We start from the raw sequence: 21,286 nt of genomic DNA on the forward strand, positions 1-21,286 counted from the left end.
TCTGTTGTCCTTCTCTGTACCTTTTCCATTTCTAATATATCTTTTTTGAGATGGGGTGACCAGAACTGCACACACTATTCAAGGTGTGGGAGTACCATTGATTTATATAGTGGCATTATGATATTTACTGTCTTATCTGTTTCTTAATGGTTTCTAACATTGTTAGCTTTTTTTGATTGCTGCTCCACATTGAGCGGATGTTTTCAGTGAACTTATCCACAATGACTCCAAGATCTCTTTCTTGAGTGGTAACAGCTAATGTAGACACCATCATTTTGTAGGTATTACTGGGATGTTTTCCAATATGCATTACTTTGCATTTATCAGCATTACATTTCATCTGCCATTTTGTTGTCCAGTCACTCAGTTTTGTGAGATCCCTTTGTAACACTTCACAGTCTGCTTTGGACTTAACTATCTTGAGTAATTTTGTATCATCTGCAAACTTTGCCACCTCACTGTGTACCCCTTTCTCCACATCATTTATGAATATGTTGAACAGCATTCCTCCCTGTACTGACCCCTGGGGGACACAACTATTTACCTCTCTCCCTTCTGAAAACTGACAATTTATTCCTACCCTTTGTATCCTGTCTTTTAATCGGTTACTGATCCTCGAGAGTACCTTCCCTCTTATCCCATCACTGCTTACTTTGCTTACAAGTCTTTAGTGAGGGACCTTGTCAAAGGCTTTCTGAAAGTCCAAGTACACTATATGCACTGGATCACCCTTGTCCACATGCTTGTTGACACCCTCAAAGAATTCTAGTAGATCGGTTTGGCATGATTTCCCTTAACAAAAGCTGTGTTGAGTCTTCCCCAACAAATCATGTTAATCTATGTGTATCTGATAATTCTGTTCTTTACCATAGTTTCAACCAAATTGCCTGGTACTGACGTTAAGCTTACTGGCCTGTACTTGCCAGGATAGCCTCTGGAGTTTTTGTTTTTTGTTTTAAAAGAACATTAGCTATCATCCAGTCATCTGGTATAGAAGCTGATTTCAGTGATAGATTACATACCACACTGCAATTTCATATTTGATTTCCTTCAAAGAACTCTTAGGTGAATACCATCTGGTCCTGGTGACTTATTCCTGATTAATTTATCAATTTGTTCCAAAACCTCCTCTACTGACACCTCAGTCTGGGACAGTTCCTTGGATCAGTGGTTTTCAAACTTTTTTTCTGGGGACCCAGGTGAAGAAAACTGTTGATGCCCGCAACCCAACAGAGCTGGGGAAGAGGGGTTTGGGGTGGGGAGGGGGTCAGGGCTCTGGGCTGGGGGTGCAGGCTCTGGGGTAGGGCCAGGGATGAGGGGTTTGGGGTACAGGAGGGGCTCCAGGTTTGGAGGGGTTCAGGGCAGGGGGTTGGGAGGGAGGTCAGGACTCTGGGTGCAGGCCCTGGGGTAGGGCTAGGGATGAGGGGTTTAAGGTGCAGGAGGGGCTTTGGGTTGGGGGGGGGCTCAGGTCTGGGGCAAGGGATTGGCGCCTGGGGTGCAGAGGCAGGCTTCCCGCCTGTCCTGGCACCACGGACCACGCTACGCCTGAAGTGGCCAGCAGCAGGTCTGGCTTCTAGGCGGAGGTGCACAAGCGGCTGCGCCTGGCTCTCGCCTGCAGGCACCACCCGCTCCCATTGGCCAGGAACCAATTGGCTAGTCTGAGTTTTACTCTAACTGAAATATTAGTTCCAAGAACCTTTCACTTTATTTACCTAATTACCAAGAAAACATCTCTTTTTTTAAACCTGCAGCTGAAAGTCTGTTACAGTATCAAGCAATTCCGCAAGGTGGCAGAGTTGTCTATTGTTTTTCAGACTACTGCAGTTAGATATAGTAAATGACTAAGTAAACCTGGGTCATCTGTATCATACCTCCGAATCTTCAAACTTTCCAATGTGTAACATTAGCAGTCAAAATATGAGAAGAATGACAGAAGGGTGGATGATCTGTACTTAGTTTGTCACATAATTTACTGATGATTTACTGTTTTTTTTTAATTACAAAACCTGCTTTGAATGATGTTTTCTTATTGTATGATTTAAGCAAGCCAATTTTTTTTTTCCAAAAAGAAAACTGGAAAAAATGTATTGTATACAACTGTAAAATACCACTTCCCCAAGGAACATCAGCAGGATTGGGTGGCTGGCCCTTTAGAGCCCCAGCTAATGCCTCTACCACTTGAACTACAAGAGTAATTACTAGCCCCTTTTTATACAAGCCACTCAAGGAGGATTTGATACAGACTTTGCCTGTGGGTCAGACAGCAGAACATTGGAGAGTAGGTAGCCTGGGTTCAATCCTTGGCTCTGGCAGTGGAATGTGGCACCTATTTACAGTTAGGATAAACAAAGCTCATTTATTTGGCATATTCAGTATGAAAGGCAGTGCAGCTACATGCCACACCTGTGTGTGTCATTAAAAATCTAGGTTCTATTTCTAACTCTGCTTGAAGTAACCTCTCCTTAATTTATTTGTAAAATCTAAGGTCCGAGAGGTCCTGGTCAGTTTCATTACTACAGGGTGAACTGTGTCTTAGACTCTTTTATTCCTCTTGAGTGCACCCCATCGGTGACATGCCTGGCTTCCTGGACCTTGCTCTGGATAGAACCACATAGTTCAACCACTCTTAGATTAGCTCTCATTGGGCATGACTTGGTTTTGACCTGTAATAGTTTCCCTTAGGAGCCTGTGTCTGTATAAAGTTTGCAGTGTCACAGAAAGTGTCTTCAAAACAAAGCATTATTTATTCATTCCTGAAAGGTACTAAGCACTTAGAGCATTGGTAAAATGTTTGTTTAGGTAAAAGCACTAAAAGGCTTACATGCATGGGCCTAACTTACACAAACTTTCCTTGCCAGCTTTTGTAAATTTTCCTAATTCCATCTCTGGTAGGGAAAAGCAGCCTATCTTGCTGCAGCAGGCTCCCTGTCTCTGTGTGTCTCAGTCCATCTCTCAGCATTCAGTGACACACTCTGGGTAGCCTCTGGTTACTCATTCAACCAACCTCTCCTTTTCCCCCCCCTAGGATTTAGGATCCCCTTTGATCCCAGGCTCAGCCTTGGGAAGAGCAAGCCCATAGCATAGATAGAGCCAGACAAAGGGGTATTCCTCAACTGATTGGCAAAAATAAGAATCCATAGGTGGACCTCTGTTTTTTCCCCTGTCAGTTTTCCCCTTTACAGTCTTCTTTGATTCAATTCTTAGCACTCTGGCAGGTTAATATCAAATAGATAAACTGAGGGGCATATGACATTTATAAAAAATGCTACACATAACTCTCTCATTTTCCAAAGTCAGTAATAAGAGCTCTGAAGATTGTGGAAAAGCAGTGCACAATTTTTGGTCATCTATGGTTCTTTTTGAAATAGTTATAATGAAGCTCTAACTGGTTGTTTTTCCTAAAAAATATCCTAGAAAATTCAAGCACTTCCCAATCTACAATAAACATATTGAAATAATTCTCTAACTCAAAACACAGTTAAAATAGAAATCCTGGTGCATCTGAACTGTAGTGATACTGCCATGATGTTATAATGATAATGTAAAAGAGAAACAAGGCTCTTTGGTTGACTCATCCATTAGCAGGTGGTAGGGTACATAAAGCTGTTGGTCTGCTGACTCACCAGGCCAAAGTGACTCCACTTTGGATGGAAGGGAAGCAGGGAGCAGTCCTTTAGAGAGGAGGTCATTGAAAGAAACCCAGGTTCAGAGGGAAGGCAAATCTTACGTTATATTAATGTTTTTGAGTTAGGTATAAAGTCAAACCCAAAGAAGGTAAATTTGGAACCTAACTCAGGGTCTATGCACTCTCTTGAGAATGAAGTAAGGGATTAATTTAATCAGCCTTTACCACTGACTTCAATATAGCCACTGAGTGGGAGTAAAAAGGGGCACAAGGAATTATATGATTTTTCCTTCTGTTTAAGCAAAGCACGTTGGCTGGTGCGCCTTTATCGGCAACAGACACAGAATCAGAAAGTTTCTAAGACAATTGTATTTGGCATGAGAGTTGGGAACTGCATTAGATACTAAGATAATGGTATCTGTAGAAATACCTTGGACAGATGGATTTGGGCATTTTGGAGAGCCAGTCAGAAATAGTTGGCTTTGGGCAAGTAGAAGGAAGCAAGTTTAGAAAAAATGTATTGATAGGAGCAAGATCCCCCAGGGAGAGAGATTGGGAAACAGTCAGAGAAGAAACATTATGAGGCAGCTCGGTAAAGTGAGCAAGAGCACAACAAGATATAATGACATTAAGCTGAAAGAAAAAGGGATGGAACAAAAGAAGAAACAACCAGGGAGAAAACAAGAGCCAAGGGAGAAAAAAAAAAGATGGAGAAAATAACAAAAGAAATAGTATTTTTCAATTCACCTCATACAAGTACTGTACTGCAATCTCTCTATCGTGAAAGTGCAACTTATAAATGTAGATTTTTTGTTTGTTACATAACTACACTCAAAAACAAAAGTGTAAAACTTTAGAGCCTACAAGTCACTCAGTCCTACTTCTTGTTCAGCCAATCGCTAAGACAAACAAGTTTGTTTACATTTATGGGAGATAATGCTGCCCACTTCTTATTTACAATGTCACCTGAAAGTGAGAACAGGCGTTCGCGTGGCACTTTTGTAGCAGGCATTGCAAGATATTTACGTGCTAGATATGCTAAACATTCGTACGCCCCTTTATGCTTCGGCCACCATTCCAGAAGACATGCTTCCATGCTGATGATACTTGTTAAAAAAATGTGTTAATTAAATTTGTGACTTCTTGGGGGAAAACTGTATGTCTCCAGCTCTGTTTTACCTGCATTCTGCCATATATTTCATGTTAGAGCAGTCTCGGATGAGGACTCAGCACGTTCATTTTAAGAACACTTTCACTGCAGATTTGACAAAATGCAAAGAAGGTACCAATGTGAGATTTCTAAAGATAGCTACAGCACTCGACCCAAGGTTTAATAATCTGAAGTGCCTTCCAAAATCTGAGAGGGACGAGGTGTGGAGCATGCTTTCAGAAGTCTTAAAAGAGCAACACTCCAATGCAGAAACTACAGAACCCAAACCACCAAAAAAGAAAATCAACCTTCTGCAGGTGGCATCTGACTCAGATGATGAAAATGAACATGTGCCGGTCACTTATGCAAGGGCCGGCTTTAGGAAGTGCGGGGCCCAATTCGAACATTTTTGGCGGGGCCCCGGCAGGGATGGCTGAGGGCAGGGGGTGCGGGGCTGGCTGGAGACAGGGGCTGGTGCGGGCAGGGCACGGGGTGCGGGGCTGGAGGCAGGGCAGGGGGTGCAGCAGGGGCTGGCTGCGGGCAGGGGGTGCAGGGCTGGCTGGAGACAGGGGCTGGCTGCGGGCAGGGCAGGGGGTGCGGGGCTGGTGCGGGCAGGGGGTGCAGCAGAGGCAGCTGGAGCCCAGGCCCTTTAAATAGCCCCCGAGCCCCCCGCTATCCCAGAGCTCTGCCTCTGGGGGCTATTTAAAGGGCCCAGGGCTCCCCTGCTTCTAATGCCCCGGCCCTTTAAATAGCCGAGGGAGCCCTGGGGAAGCAGCGGGGCTCTGGCGGCTATTTAAAGGACCGGGGCAGCAGAAGCAGCTGAAGCCCCAGCCCTTTAAATAGCCCCTGGAGCCCCCCACTATCCCAGGGCTCTGGGGGCTATTTAAAGGGCCCAGGGCTCCCCTGCTTCTACTGCCCCGGCCCTTTAAATAGCCAAGGAAGCCCTGGGGAAGTGGCGGGGCTCCAGCGGCTATTTAAAGGGCCGGGGCGGTAGAAGCAACAGGAGCCCCAGATTTTTTAAATAGCCCCCAGAGCTCCGCAGCCCTACCCTAGGGCTCCAGCAGTGGGGCTCTGGTGGCAATTTAAAGGGCCGGGGGCTCCAGCCCCTGCTGGGAGCCCGTCTTTTAAATTGCCCCCGGGAAAGCCGGGCCACCCTGGTACGGCACACCGGCTCTTGCCGGTATGCCGTACCAGGGCTTGGGCGTGGAGCCCTCTTAGGTGCGGGGCCAGATTCAGGGGAATCGGTTGAATCGGCCTAAAGCCGGCTCTGACTACAGCTTTGGACCATCATCAAGCAGAACCCCTCATCAACATGGCCCGTGTACTCCAGAGAATGGTGGTTGAAGCATGAAGGGACATATTAATCTTTAGCACATCTGGCATGTAAATATCTTGCAATGCTGGCTACAACAATGCCATGCAAACACCTGTTCTCACTTTCTGGTGACAGTGCAAACAAGAAGTGGGCAGCACTATCGCTTGCAAATGTAAACAAACTTGTTTGTCTGAGCAATTGACTGAACAAGAAGTAGGACTGAGTGAACTTGTAGGCTCTAAAGTTCACATTCTTTTATTTTTGAATGCATTTTTGTGTACATAATTCTACATTTGTAAGTTCAGGTATCACTACAGTACTTGTATTAGGGGAGTTGAAAAATACTCTTATTTTTTACAGTACAAATATTTGTAATAAAAATATAAAGTGAGCACCATATATTTTATATTGTTGTAATTAAAATCAATATATTTGAAAATGTTAACATCCAAATATTAAAATAAATGGTATTATATTATTAGCAGTGCAATTAATCACACCATTAATAGAAATTTTTAATTGCACAATTAATTTGTATTCACTTCCCTAGTTTAAATTGCTGCCCTTTTTTTTTTTTTTTTTTTAATTAAAGGAACCAGTTTTCTCTTTGTACCACAGAAATGCTTTGCTACTCTCCACTAGAACCATCACAGTTCTTACGCTATAATAACGAAGTGGTGTGTGGGGGAGGAGGGCCCTACCCCAACCGCTACTCGAAGGCTGCTCATCTATTGTCATAGGCCCTACACCGCTAACCAATTCTTTTTAAAGTCTGGTAGGGGCCTGCACTCCCAGAGCAGAGGGACATGAGCTCTGTCCAGCTGCTGCTATGTGAAGTGCCAGCGGCTGTGACCCAGTGACTGCCGTGAAGCTCTAGATGGCTGTGGCTGGATGCCCCTACATCTGTAGAAACCCCAGGCCCCTACTCCTGCGAGGCTGCCGCCGCTGGGGCGGTGTAGGGCAGCTGGCTCAGACAGCACAGCAGCAGCTCACGAGCCGTAGACCGTGCTGCACCCCGCGGACGCTGCAGGGGCAGTAAGGGAGAAGGCCTGTGACCGCTCTGAGGAGACGCGGGCTCGCACCCCTGAGGCGTCCCATGGGTTCGCTAGTGACTCACACCGCCCCCGAGAGCCGTGAGTAGGGGCAGTGCCACCCACCGGCTCAGCCTCGCGCTAAACCAGCCAGACGCCACTTGTCGCGGTTACTGCTGACTCTGCTGCTCCGACGCCGCAACAGGTGCGCCCACAGACGTGACGTCGGTTAAAGCTGCAGTTGGACGGCAGCGTCTTACTGAACCCTCCTCCCAACCAATGGCAAACAAACAAACGTTCTCCGCGGGGACAATTGCCCAATCCAAACGAGGCGTTTAATCTCATGGTACACGCCCACACCCTCCGAGCCAATGAAACGAGCAACACAGAGAATAGACTCCTCCGCCGCAAAGTAGCAGAAGGGGCGGTGCTCTGGCGGTTTAACTGACGTGGGCCGTCAGGCCAATGAAAAACCACCACTGATAGGGCGTAGGGCCAACTGGGAGAACGCCGGTGAGCTCGAGAGATCAGGAACGGGTGGGCGGGGATTTCCCTGGGAGGGGTGTGGCTGAGTATCTTCAATCAGGTAGGAGAGGTGCTGATGGACAACCTCATCAGCCAATAGAGATGAATATCTGGCAGAGGGGGCGGGGCCCGCGCTCCGAGCAGAAGCTGCGGGAGCGGAGAGTCAGGTGGCTGAGGATGCGCGGCAGCAGGAGATGGGGGATGCGGCGGCTCAAGGGTGCCCGGCACTTGCCCGTGCCCGTCCCTAGATTGGGCTAAAGAAGTCCCCGCTGACTCCCGCCTGTACCTGCTGCGCTGCCTGGAGGCGCCCCTGGGTCCGGCTGTATGAGCAGTGGACGCGGCGGCGGCGCCCGGCTTCTGCGGGCGCCTCCCCCTATGGAGCAGCCGCTCCATGGAGCCCTTCACAGCGCGCAGCACCAGTCCGCAGCCGGAGGCAGGGGCCGACGGCGGCCGCAGCAGCAGCCCGGGAGAGGAGCCCGCTCCGGGCGGGCCGCTCTGGACCGCAGTGTTCGAGTACGAGGCGTGCGGCGACGACGAGTTGAGCCTGCGGCCGGGGGACGTGGTGCAGGTGCTGTCGCGGGACTCGCTCGTGTCCGGGGACGAGGGCTGGTGGACCGGGCGGATCGACCAGCGCGTGGGCATCTTCCCCAGCAACTACGTGAGCAGCAGCGCGCACAGCCGCCGCCAGGGGGGCGCCCAGGAGCTGCGGCCCCACTACGCGCCGCCCCCGGCCATACACCGTAAGGGAGCAGCGGGCCATTGGCGGGGGGTGGGGATTATTGAGGGGTGGGCCCGGTCCTACTGGGGCGGAAAGGGGGGGCGGCCTAGCCTGTCACTATTTCTTGTCTTTTAATTTTAGCCTGTAAGTGACAGCAGGGAGTTGCCTTCTCTGTGCTGAGGAGCCTGCGAGGGGGTGGGTTGGGAGGTAGCTCCTCAGCCCCGGGTAGGGCTTCTTGGTCAGGCAGTGCCAGCCTCCTGCAGCTCAAGTGTATGATTTATATATAATGACCTTGTCCTTAAAGTGTCTACACTGACTCCTCACCCACCCCATGGATTTTGGCATTGGTGGTGGAATTATCTAGGCCAAGTGGGGCACAGTGTCAGTCTGGTACAGGTATCGGGGGGTAGCCGTGTTAGTCTGTATCTACAAAAACAACAAGGAGTCTGGTGGCACCTTAAAGACTAACAGATTTATTTGGGCATAAGCTTTCGTGGGTAAAAACTTCACTTCTTGTTTTTACCCACGAAAGCTTATGCCCAAATAAATCTGTTAGTCTTTAAGGTGCCACCAGACTCCTTGTTGTTTTTGTAATCTGGTACAGGGTTGGAGGTCACAGACACAGCTTTTTCGACCTATTTATCCTGTCACTCGCAGCAGGGAGCTTGCAAGCTAGAAGTTAAGGTTCTAGGATCCTTACTTAGCAATAACTTGTGAAAGGATGAGATGCGGACGAAGTACTGTATACAATCCATCATGTCCCATCTGAGATGTGCAGAGATCACTGTAAAAAAATTCAGTTTCTTTACTAGTACGTTACATATCCTATTCCACCAAATGTCACTGTTCTCCTTATCCTAACGCGTTTCTTCCTTTTCCACATCCTTCTCTAATTTCCAGAGAACTACACCGCCTATATTTTAGATGCAGGTCATCACATAGATTAAGGTTAATGAAATAACAATCACCTTTTCCTAAACTAACCTGTTTTCAAGAGTTTGGTATGTTCATGCATGACAATAAAAATTTCAGGGTTAAAGCTCCCAGGATTGTTTATGTAGTTTGGTGTTTCTCCCAATACACTTAGGGAAGGGTTGTTTGGAAAGAGACCAGTTAATTCTTAATTAGACATGTCTGTGTGCTGCTGCTACTTATTCCATATATTCCTTTGTTAAAACTGATTTTTTTAAAAAAGTGTACTTTCTTAACCTAAGATGTTGTATGTTAAAAGGCTCAGGCTGCTTTCCAGCCCTTTGTCCTCAAGATCAAACTCTGCCCTCAGATATGTGCACGAGTCTTATTGACATAAGATACTTAGGCCCAATCCTGTAATGATCTCTTATGCCCACTCAGAGCCTTGTTGACTTCTGAGGGTCTCTGAAGGAGTGCACAGATCTCTCTCTATGGAGTTCATTGCAGGATTAGGGCCATTAGTTGCTCTGTAGCCTGAAGCCATTTCACAGTCTCTCAGTTTATTAACTGCGAGCTATAGTTGTGGAAAGCAAAACATTCTAGAATGTCTGCATCTAGAACATGTTTCTGGCTTCTCTATTAATATCTTTTTCAATTAATGCTGGGAATTCAAAGCCAAAATTAAGATGTTCTTTTTTGAATAAGCTTATTTTGTTTAAAGCAGTGGTAGAGTATACAAAAATGCTCATATAGGACAGTAAACTCCTTCAAGGAAGATCCGTGAAATGTTAATGTTTTTCTATTTGGCTCCTTGTATGCTCAAAAGTATGTAACTAGGATTAAATAGTAAATCATGCTGCCCATGGGAGAATCCTGGTTTAGGAGCACCAAGAAACAGACACTGTTCCGATCATTAAAGCTGAGTGTTGGATCAATGATTCTGCCCTCCTCTGCTCAGCAGTTGTATGGTTCAATCTTTCCATGCAGGGAACAGCCCAAATATTACCAGTAAGCGGTATGCTAGATATCTCTGAGGGAGTGTGGAAAGGAATCCCTCCATCACAGAGCCATTTCTGCTTCCCTGAGACTGCTCAAGATCCTGTGGCCCTAACTTTTTATTGGGAGTGCAGGGGAAATGTACATATCAATGGATTCTCCAACCCTGTTCCATTCCCTGTGCGTTGGTGCTCAGAGGGCTGCTGTAGAGTACACCCCTTCCAGCAGCCCCAAATCCTGCTGCTCCACTTGTACAGCAGAATTGCAGTGCCTCTGCTGTATAGGGCCTCTTTGCACTTCCTGCTGATAGGATTGCCTCTGTGCGTTAGGGGTTTTGTGTGCCCTAGTGGCTTGTTATGAAGAAGTGATGGAATTTGATCAAGCTGTATACCCATCTGTTGTGTGTGTGGTTGCTGTTGAATTGGGTTTTTATCTTAATGCTTGTGAAAGGTGCTGGACTGAAAGTCCTGGCAACTTCATTCATGCAGATAGCTGGAATAGTGTGGACAATAGCAGGACATTCTCTTCCACCACTCAGCCAATGTGCCTCAGTCCTAATTTAGACAGATTACCTCAAGAGGTGAACAGATAGTTCAGGTTCCGTGCTCTGTTGATCCATGGCCTCGTTGTTGAGGCTGCCAGCAGGGGTGCTGAAGGACTGTGAATGCCAATATGTATTGTGGACTCCTGTCCACTAGCAATTGAACTAATCATTGATGAAATGGTAATTATGCTCACATTCAACTTAATTTGGGTGCGAACCAATGATCTACGGGCTCTGCAACCAGTCCTTTGAGGAATCCGTATACCTTTCATCTACTTCAGTTTATTTGATTTCTCTGTTAATTCTTAGTAATGTTACTGTCTTGGGATTTAAGTATTGTTAAAATATAATCTTTCCCTTAATTTTTACAGTTCAGGAGAACACTACTTTTTACACTTTACGTTTGAAATTAGAAAGTGGGTTAGTACTTCCAGCAAGGTGAAGAAAAATGAGGATTTGTAACACAAGTAGTTTTTTGTGCACTTCTATGCCCTTGCACTACATTAGACCAACTCATACATCTCACCCAGTGGATTTTTGTAACTATATGAAGAATGAGAATCTAATCAGTCATAATACTTAGTCCTGCCTTGAGTGCAGGAGACTGGACTAAATGACCTGTCGAGGTCCCTTCCAGTTCTGATTCTATTATTGTCTTAGATTTTGTTGATTTCTCCAAAGGTAAACTCCTAGTTATTCCCTTAGATTTTCTTGATTAGACTATCCATGGGTGAAGGAAGATTGTGAGGTTGCTATCCCAGTTTACCTGAAAGCAACATACAAACTGCAAGTGAAACTGAAAACTAACTAATTTCTAACTACAAATGAAGTTTTGCTATGAGATGCAAGCTTATTTGTGGAGGTACAAAACCTCAAATAATCACTGGGCATAAAATCACATTGTGTTTCCAGCATGAGAGTATAACTTGCAAACAGGGCCGGCACCAGCGCAGCAAGCAGGTGCTTGGGGCAGCATGTCCGGCTCTTCGGCGGCAATTCGGTGGCAGGCCCCTCAGTCCCTCTCGGAGGGAAGGACCGGGCATCGAATTGCCGCCGAAGAACGAAGCAGTGACAGTAGAGCTGCTGCCGAAGTGCTGCTGATCGCAGCTTTTTTTTTTTTCTTTCCACTACTCTGGGCGACAAAAACGCTGGAGCTGGCCCTGCTTGCAAATCAGGATTGAATTACAAGATACAAACATGGCAGTTCTGTCTCTCCCCTTCCTTGTGGAGAATCTGTCATACTTTGGCTTTCTTTTTTAATAACTCTTTTCTTCCTTCCATCCCCAGCACTTCCTTCTACATTTTCTGTGTTTCTTTTGTATGTCAGTTACTAGAGTATGCTTTTGTAATGGAGCAGAGCATCTGGAAGAATTTTATTACTACATCCAGAGCCATTCTATTCCTTCCCTAGCTTTCGAGCCATTAACTACAAGATGCATTGCTAGAGGAACTGTCCATTCAGCACCCCTGGGATCAGAATCATACCTTTTCACTGGAGTGTGTATGTTGATATCAAATCTGGATGTAAAGATTTTGCTATGTCTCAAGGTTCTTTAACCAATTAACATCAGGCCAGCACTAATTCATCACTTTTCTGCACTCCTTTCCTCTATCTTTTTAGCTTATTAGCTAAAGTACTTATGGGAAAATCCTATGATCAACAGCCTCTCTAAAGCATTTTCAGAGGGTAGATTGTTGGGTCCATAAAGCTTGTTTTATAGTTGTGTATCTGCACATAAAGTACATTTTAACTTCCCTTTCTCTCTCTCTAGAGGCAGGGTATAGGGAAATAGTGCAACAGCTGGAATTCAGTTGCAAGATTCAAAAAGTAGAAGAGGGGCACTGTTTCCTGTTTTGAATCTTCTAACAAGAGGTACCAGGGCTGGTACTTGCACTGGAGGGCCTCAACATAACTGTAATAATGCCTCTTGGATGCTTTCAGTGCCAAAATAATTGGGCTCATGTCAGTTATTGCTCTTGTCTTAGAAAGGCTTGATTTAAAATATCACTAATATTTTTGGTCAGAAACTGGTACTGTGACTTCTGCAGTCATGTAGATGACCAATATTAGAACACCAAAGTGCCATTACTGTAGGAGTGACACTGTGTCCATGAGTAGGAGAAAGAGGCTGCTTTCCAGCTCTGTTCAACAGGGTGATTACATGAAGACAAAATAGATCTTAGACAAGTGTAACCTGGGCTCCCCTGTTTTAGGCATGGTTTTTTTGGTCTCTTGTATTGGAAGAGTCACAGGAGTCAAGAAAGCTGTATCGGGTGAAAACTCCTGGTGCTGTAGAAAGGCAGTGTAACGCTAGATAAAATAGTTGAGGTGTTGAAGGTGAGGATTCTGTTGTGCTGGTACTATTGTGTGAGGAAACTTTATAGCTAAGCTTGGCAGAATTTGATTTTTATTAACAATTTTAAAGCATATTGATGTTTTAAAGCATTTTTTTTCAGTTTAAATTTTCAGTTGTGGGAAATTTGGGAGTGGGTCAGACAATTATTTAATGAAATGTTGAGATTCAAAAAGTAAAAGTTTTATGTTTGTTAAAACACAAATTATCAACAGCACATGAAAATATACAAAGCAAATACCCTTAAATCAGTCTCTAAATACTCAAGCAGGATTTTTCTTACTTTGCCCATCTGTAAAGTTTGAGTATTATTGATGGAATTATTTTATTGTGGGTTTGTGGGTCTTTGGTGAAATTGCTGTTTACTAACATGTGCTGATTAAAAATCTAATCCTTCCAAGCCTAATTATAGCATCTCTCTGTCTTGCTTGTGTCTAATCCATGTTTCCTTGATCTTGGTCAGAAACAAGTCAACCAAAATTACAAACAAACTTAATTTTGTGCAATCACCAGTCTGAGCCAGTATATACAATTTAAGGTTCAGTTGTGGGGTGTGTGTGTGTGTGTGTGTGTGTGTTTAAATAAATCTTTAAAATGATGACCCTCTGGTTTTCCATATTAAATATTTCCATATCAAAGTCACATTATGTGATGGTCCAAAGATGACTCTTCTTATTATCAGTTCTGCAAACTCAGTGTGCAGTCTGAAAATCCCACTGTGCTGTCTCTCAAATAATGTCAGTGACATCAGAACTCTGCTGATAATTCTGTTGACCTGTTGGTGAGAGAGCCCTGCAGCCTATACAGCCAAACGGGCGCAAACTAGATTTTAACAGGAGTGAAAACATGTTTGTAGCAGTTGAATAAGCATAGACACAGAAGGAGCAAATGCAAAAAAATGCAATTTTTGTTTGCTTTTGACTAGGTCTATAGCAGTGGCTACTATGTGAATAGAGTGTAATCCTGACACATCATGTGATGGGGTCAGGAAATAAAAAAATAGTTTAAAAGCATTTATTTATGTCAAACTGTGGATGTTTTAATAAAGGTGTATCACAAACTAAACGCACTGCCTGAAGATAAAGTTCAATGAACTCATGTGCAGATGGAGAACATTTTCTACTCCTGAGGGCATTCTGTGCCAAAAAAATAAAAATTCTGCACACAATGTCTTAAAATTCTGCAAAATTCTGTAAATTTTTTTTGTCAAATAAATGTGGAGGCTCCAGCATGGCATTGGGGAGCACAGGCCACTAGCTGCACAGAGGTGGGAGACCACTCTGCAAATCCTGCCCCGGGACATGGACTCAGCGGTGAGGCTGCACCCAACCCTGACATAGCACAAGTACCGGATCTGCCCCAGAAACACCCCAAGGCCCTGCCCCTCCATGCCAGGTGCACCAGGTGTGGGCAGGCAGGATCCAAGCATGGAGGGGCTTAGTGTGTGGGGGGATCCAGGTGTGGGTTGAGAGGGTTCTGTGTGGGGCAAGCTGGGTGTGGCTGGCTTAGTGGGGGATCCGGGTGCAGGGGGGATCTGGATGCACAGGGGCTTGTTGCGGGGGGTTCTGGGTGCAACAGTAATGGGACTCAGCCGGGGGGGGGAGGTCTGGGTGTGGGGAGGGGGGGATAGAGCTCGGCAGGGGGGTCTGGGTATGGAGGGGTCCAGATGCTTGGAGAGTGGGGCTTGGTGGGGATCTGGTTGTGGGTGGCTCGTTGGGCTGGTCCAGGTGCAAAGGGAGTGGGGTTCATTGGGTGTTGGGGTTCAGAGTGCAGGAGGGAGGGGTGAGGCTAGGAGGGAGGATCTGGGTATGAGGGGGGTCTGGATGCACTGGGGTTGGACGGATGGGGGAGCAGCTCCCCATACAGTGATCCTTCCCCCTGCAGCTGAGGAAGTGATGGGTGCAGTTTGCAGAGCTTCCTGCAGCCTGGGGAGAAATCTGGGGGTGGGTCTGACTCAGACCAGATGCTGTGCAGGAGAAGAGGAAGTCCTGTCTTCCCCAGCCCAGCCGGGACTAGCAGCTGAGCCTGGCACAGGGTAGGAGCCACCACTTGGGTCTTCCCCAGTCCTGCCCCCTTTCCTACAGTGATTTACCTCTCTGCTGGCTGCCCTGGGCACCCAAAACATACTGCTGGGGAAGGTTGCATGACTGCTCTTGTGGCTTCCCTTTGCTTTCCCATCAGAAAGTCATTTTTTTGCGGGGAAGTAAAGAAGTCTGCAGGGGGATATAAATTCTGTGTATGCACAGCAGTGCCGAATTCCCCCAAGAGTAATTTTCATGATGGGTTTTACAAAATATTTATAAAAATTTGCCAACCCCCAGAAGATCCCTCAGATCACAGTAGGGAGGCACAGAGTTATTTTTTTCATTCCTACTGTTTAAGGGTGAGTCTAATAGAAGCCATAAGTGAACTACTTACTAGAGGTTGACTTATTTTGTAAGGATGGCATTGGGCATCACAGACTTTTCCATGTATCATCTAGTGGTTGGATAATTCTTAAGAACAGTCTAACATTTATTTTTCTCTCTCCCTAGTACTGGAGATTGACTTCTCAGAGCTGGCTCTGGAGGAAATCATTGGCATAGGAGGCTTTGGAAAAGTCTATCGAGCTGTTTGGGAAGGAGATGAGGTTGCTGTCAAGGCAGCTCGTTATGACCCTGATGAGGACATCAGCCAGACCATTGAGAATGTCCGCCAAGAGGCCAAGCTCTTTGCTATGTTAAAGCATCCCAACATCATTGCCCTCAGGGGAGTGTGTCTGAAGGAACCTACCCTCTGCCTGATCATGGAGTTTGCCCGTGGTGGGTCGCTAAATAGGGTGCTGTCAGGTAAAAGGATCCCCCCAGACATACTAGTGAACTGGGCAGTCCAGATTGCCAGGGGAATGAATTACCTGCATGACGAAGCGATTGTTCCTATTATCCACCGTGACCTCAAGTCCAGCAACAGTAAGTACTATGCCTTGTGTAGCCAGGGTTCGGATTGGGTTTTGAAAGGAAGTGGTAAGGAAGGAGGAATATTGCTAATTTAAATCCTGTGTTGTGAACCACTGTATCTTCTAGTGCAATCCGTTGGGGATAAGAAAACTGAGTGTTGCAAGGAAGCTAAGTTCTCAGCAACATGGTAGTAAGCATCTTATAAACAAAGACTTAGAGCAAGTGTTAATTTCACAGTGTCAGTCGTGTGTACTTTGCAGAGGTAACCAAGTTGGTTGCATGCAGTAAAGGACAATATTTCCCCAACAGGAAACATATTTGTACAGTGAGCTAATATACATACTTGCTTACAAACAACTAATACTCCTGAGATCTCAAAAGGAGTTGAATTGAATCACTTCAGCATATATCAGTATGTAGGAAAGTACCACTGAACTTAAAATGCAAATTTGCATTATCCTTCAGTAGAATAATGAGACTAGGTAAACCTGAGGTAAATGTAAGTAATACTTAATATTAGGAACGTAAGAATTGCCCTACTGGATCAGGCCAGTGGTCCAGATGTGGTTGAGTATGCTGTTTCTAATAATGGCCAGCACCAGATGCTGAAGACGAAAAAAATACAAGAAACCTCACATTTGGCAGGTGTGGAATGATCTACTCTCATCCTAATCCCTTATAATTAGAGATTTAGATTAAGATCTGAAGCATAATGTTGCTTTCAAATTTGTTAGCATTAACTGTTAACTTTAGATAGCCTCATCCCTGTAAATGTCCAATCCCTTTTTGAGTCTTAAGTTTTTAGCCTCAGGGAAATTCTGTGGCTGCGAGTTTCGTAGTTGAATTATGAGTTGTATGGAAAAAGTGTTTAGTCTTTGTTACACTTTTAATTAATTGAATGTCCCTCTGGTCTTGTGTTTCAAGACAAGGAGCACAGAAGCTCTCAACCAACTTTCTCTGTAACATACTGCTGTCATTGTTCCTTTTATTCATCTCTTTTCTAAAGTAAATAATCCCAATTTTTAAATTTTTCCCAGAATCCTAAAAATTTTCATTTCCCTTCTGTGTTGTGGATGTGTTAAAGGCATGTTAGTAAATGCTTTGAAGTGAAGAGTTGACCAGAGTAGGTCCTAGCTCTGATGCTGACCTATTCTTGAATTTTTGTGCCTATTTTCTCCATCTGTAAGAAAACACTTATTTGCCTATTTCATAAGGAGGCTGTGAGACTTCATTCATTAACACTTACAGAACATTTTGAATTATTCAGTGAAAGGTACCATAAAGCATAAAACTCATTTTTAAAACTCCTTTTGTCTGCATACACCTCTACCTCGATATAATGCTGTCCTCAGGAGCCAAAAAATCTTACCGCGTTATAGGTGAAACCGCGTTATCTTGAACTTGCTTTGATCCACCGGAGTGTGCATCTCCCCCCCTCCCCCCCCCCCGGAGCACCACTTTACCGCGTTATATCCGAATTCGTGTTATATCGGGTCGCGTTATATCGAGGTAGCGGTGTATTTCATTTTGAATTTGTTGAGTCTAAAAATGTAGAGTATTGCAAGCTGCATGATAAGTTAAGTTCCTCAGCCAAGCACAGAGTTCTGGTTGGGATAGAGAAGCAAAATGTTATAGCTTATCTGTACCGTCCGTGCTGTGAAGAGCAACAGTAAATGTTGGCAAAGTAAATTAGTGGCGCTTGCTCCACTGCAGATGAAGTCAGACTGAGACGCTAGATAACTTTTCAAAAATCCCACCCAACCCGATTTGGGAGGAAACAATACATTAAGTATTAGGGGAAGGGGGGGAAATGAGTGAGTTCCTGGATGAGGTTAAGGCAAAGTGAATATGAAAATTCTTTTTCAAGTCCAGAGGCCTCTCTTGTTGAGAGGGGAAAAGCTGAGAATTTATTGCACCACATGCTGTGCCACTTAAGCCTGCCCAGCAGCACTCCATCAAGGACTGTGAGTTAAAGATGCTATCAGAAAAAAAATACAGGAACATTGGAAGGGGGAAAGTTTCTGCTCTCACCCAGCAAGATCTGCAGAAAGCAGCAGGATAGTAAACAAACTAAATGCCAAGGTTGGTAGCTGAGGAAGGGGTGTTAGATTATCTATAATAAGATTCCATTATTTTATCTCCCACATTTTGCAAATATGGAAACAATCTAATTGGTACTACAACTATGGACTCAGCATAGTACAGATGCTGTTCAGAGATGCTTGATTGTTTAGTTTTTTAAAGTTTATCTATCAAACTATATAACTGCAATGAGTGACCTTGTTTTTATTGTCTTATGTACACTCTCTTCTGGCTGTATCTATGAAATACTTAAATTCCCAGATTATTTTGGCATTGAGGACACAAATCAAGTTGGAAACTTTATTTTCCTGTGATGCATGGTGTATGACCTTTGGCGCCTCAGAGCTTACTAAGAGTTCGTGTTTGAATGTATACTCTGTAGATATTAACAAACAAGTTTTGGGGGAAAAATTATGGAATATTTTTGAGGGACTGAATGGTTTAATTGGCAGGCACTGGAGAAGCTGTGTTTTTTAGAGTAGAATCCTATTTCTATACCTTCCAAAGGTTTTGAAAATAATGGGCTTGGACTGGTTCTTTGGGAAGATGTCACAGGTTGGTTGACCCTCTAAGGGGTATTGGGCCCACCCTTGCCTGTGACAGATCAGCTACACTCCCAGCTGATTCTGATAGGGCCAGCTGATAATTAGCCTAACTAAGAAGGGGTCATGGGCTGCCTACAAAAGAGCTGGGAGAGCTCAGTTGGGAAAGGAAACTGCAGAAGGGCAGTTGGCTTCTATGGTAGCTCCTGTAGAAGGGTAACTCCCAGATAGATCGTCTGGAGGAGAATTGAGCAGGGTTGCAGGAGGGAGGCTGGCTCCTGTGATTGGTCCTGGAAGAAGGGAAACTGCTAGAGGGGGAAAGCCTTGAGTCAGTACTCTGTAAGAGAGGAGGAAAGAATTGAGAGCTGGAGAGCTCAGGAGGGATAGAAAATGCTTTTGTTTATGTTGTATTTGGACTGTTGTCAAATTTGTTTCTGGTGCCTTGCTGGATGATACTGAGAGACACTTCTACCTGGGAGAGTTTCCTGCGGGGGAGACTGAGGCAGAGTGAATAGTGCCACAGTGGGTCACAAGGAGTAACTGTAGAGGGGAAGTCCTGCCATAGTTTGGTGGAAACTGGGCAGTGATCTAGCCCCTGTGGAAGGGAGCAAAGTAGGACAGCAACACTGTCACAGGAGATCATTCCATCTTATAGGGGGGAACACAGCTGAATTGTCCCTTTTAAAGGTTCCATGATTTCTGTTCTTGAAGATATTGGTAGTTGAGATGCAGCCTACAAAATAGATTCTATACTTTCTTTCCTTAAATGAAAAGGGAAGCGAGTAAGGGTGCCTGTAGCTCCTTGTACAGCTTAGCTCAGGCATCTCTCCCACTTTTTTTTCCTCTTTCCATCCTCTTATCACTTCCTGAAACGTGATGCCCATGGAGATGCATGTGGTGAGGAATAAGAAGAACAGTCTCTTAAAGCTTGTAGGTTTGGGGTAATTATCTAAACCTGGAGCAGAAAATCCCCATCCTTGGGAGCTCTGAGGATCTGAGATGAGTGGTTTGGTTGCTTTGCGGAGAGTGTCAGAAAACAAATGTAATCCTTAAAGATAGCTGACCCTGCACCCATGACTTTTGAGAGGTCTGTGCTGTACTTTATGGTGCATAATGATATTTTGCTGCCAAGTGACTTCCAATTGTACTGCAATGCACAGACTTGGAATCTGTTAGGCAAGCTTTCTAATGGTTCCTTCAATGGGATGTATAATCCTAATTATGTGACTGGGTAAGTACAGCAGCTGTTTTGGGATTTATCCCCTGCACAATGCCTTTATTTATTTATTTTTAAAGGAGAAAAGCGGAGAAAGGGGTGTGTGTGTGTGTGTTTGTTTTCCCCCCCACCCCCCCCGGTATGTGATTAATATGGTTTCCCTTTGTATTGCATAGTGTTTGAGAGGCTCAGAATTTATCCAGCCTAAGGAATTAAACAAATTGGCCAAGACTTTCAGGTACCGAGCAGTCACCCTCACTTATTTCTACCCCTTTTGTGTTTCTAGTGGAATAAAGAAATTAACATAGCTGCTCTTGTTTACTTCTCTACTTGTGCATCAGCCTTAGAGATGGCAGCACAGGAATAATGCCAGTTAACTGATGCTGCAAGGAGCCAGCCAACAAGCGATACTTGCACTCTCTTGGTTGGTTCAGTAAAACATGATTATTTTTTGCAATATATTGTGGGATTACTTTTCAGATATTACTAATCCAAGATCTTAAAAGCACTTTACAAAAGTCAGTCTCTATTTTACAAAAAGTGAAACTGAAGTGCAGGGTGATTAAGTGACATGGTCAAGGTGATGTTGTGTGGTAAGGGCAGAGCTGAGAATAACACCCAGGAGTTCTGACTCCAATCTTGTGTCTTTCTAACACATTGAATCTAAAAGATACTGCTCTCTAAGTGAGCAATTTTTGGTGTATTGTGTAGAGTCTGAAATATCCATATTGATACTTCAAAGCTGCCACTTTCTAATGACTTCCCATCACTGCCATGCTTTTGGCTCCCCATTCTATAAAACTGTGAAACACAGCTCCTTTCCAGAAACTCCCAAATACAACTAACTTCAGCATGAATCTGAACAGCTGACCCAGCAATTCATAATATTAATTGATTTAAAAAAAATAGGTGCAGAGCATTTAACCTTTACTTCCAGGTAAGTATCTTAAATCCAGCTCAAGGGTAATAGTGACTGAAAATTGTTACTATTTCATAGTTCTGTATGAAATGGTGGACTCAATTAATTTTCTAGGTATAGCATAGCCCAGTTACAACTGGCCCTCTTCCTGACAGTCTCATCAGAGGGAAAAACTGAATGGACATCAAACCACTGCCTTTCTCTCCCCTCTTCCCGCCCCCAACCGCCACAATCCCAGAGTTGGATCCATTCAGGGCAAGATTATGGTGCACTGGCAGGGCAGCATGGAAGTCTGCAGTGTGTGTGTGTGTGTGTGTGTGTGTGTGTGTGTGTGTGTGTGTGTGTAAACCGCTGACTAAACTCTCCCGGGCTTTCAATCTGGCATCTTCCATCAGAATTGAACTGGGTCACCAACACTACT

The 21,286-nt window shown here is 44.8% G+C and overlaps 1 protein-coding gene across 1 annotated transcript in view; it reads left to right on the forward strand.

Annotated features, from left to right (window-relative positions):
* Positions 1 to 8,037: 8,037 nt before the first annotated feature.
* The window catches only part of MAP3K9 (mitogen-activated protein kinase kinase kinase 9), a 65,719-nt gene continuing 52,470 nt past the window's right edge, over positions 8,038 to 21,286 (forward strand). Inside the window, exons 1-2 of the mRNA XM_065403250.1 lie at positions 8,038 to 8,386; positions 15,705 to 16,118. Coding sequence (XP_065259322.1) covers positions 8,038 to 8,386; positions 15,705 to 16,118 — 763 coding nt within the window. The remainder of the gene's footprint in view (positions 8,387 to 15,704; positions 16,119 to 21,286) is intronic.

This window comes from Emys orbicularis, chromosome 4, assembly GCF_028017835.1.
Source record: "Emys orbicularis isolate rEmyOrb1 chromosome 4, rEmyOrb1.hap1, whole genome shotgun sequence".
NCBI classification, from domain to species: domain Eukaryota; kingdom Metazoa; phylum Chordata; order Testudines; family Emydidae; genus Emys; species Emys orbicularis.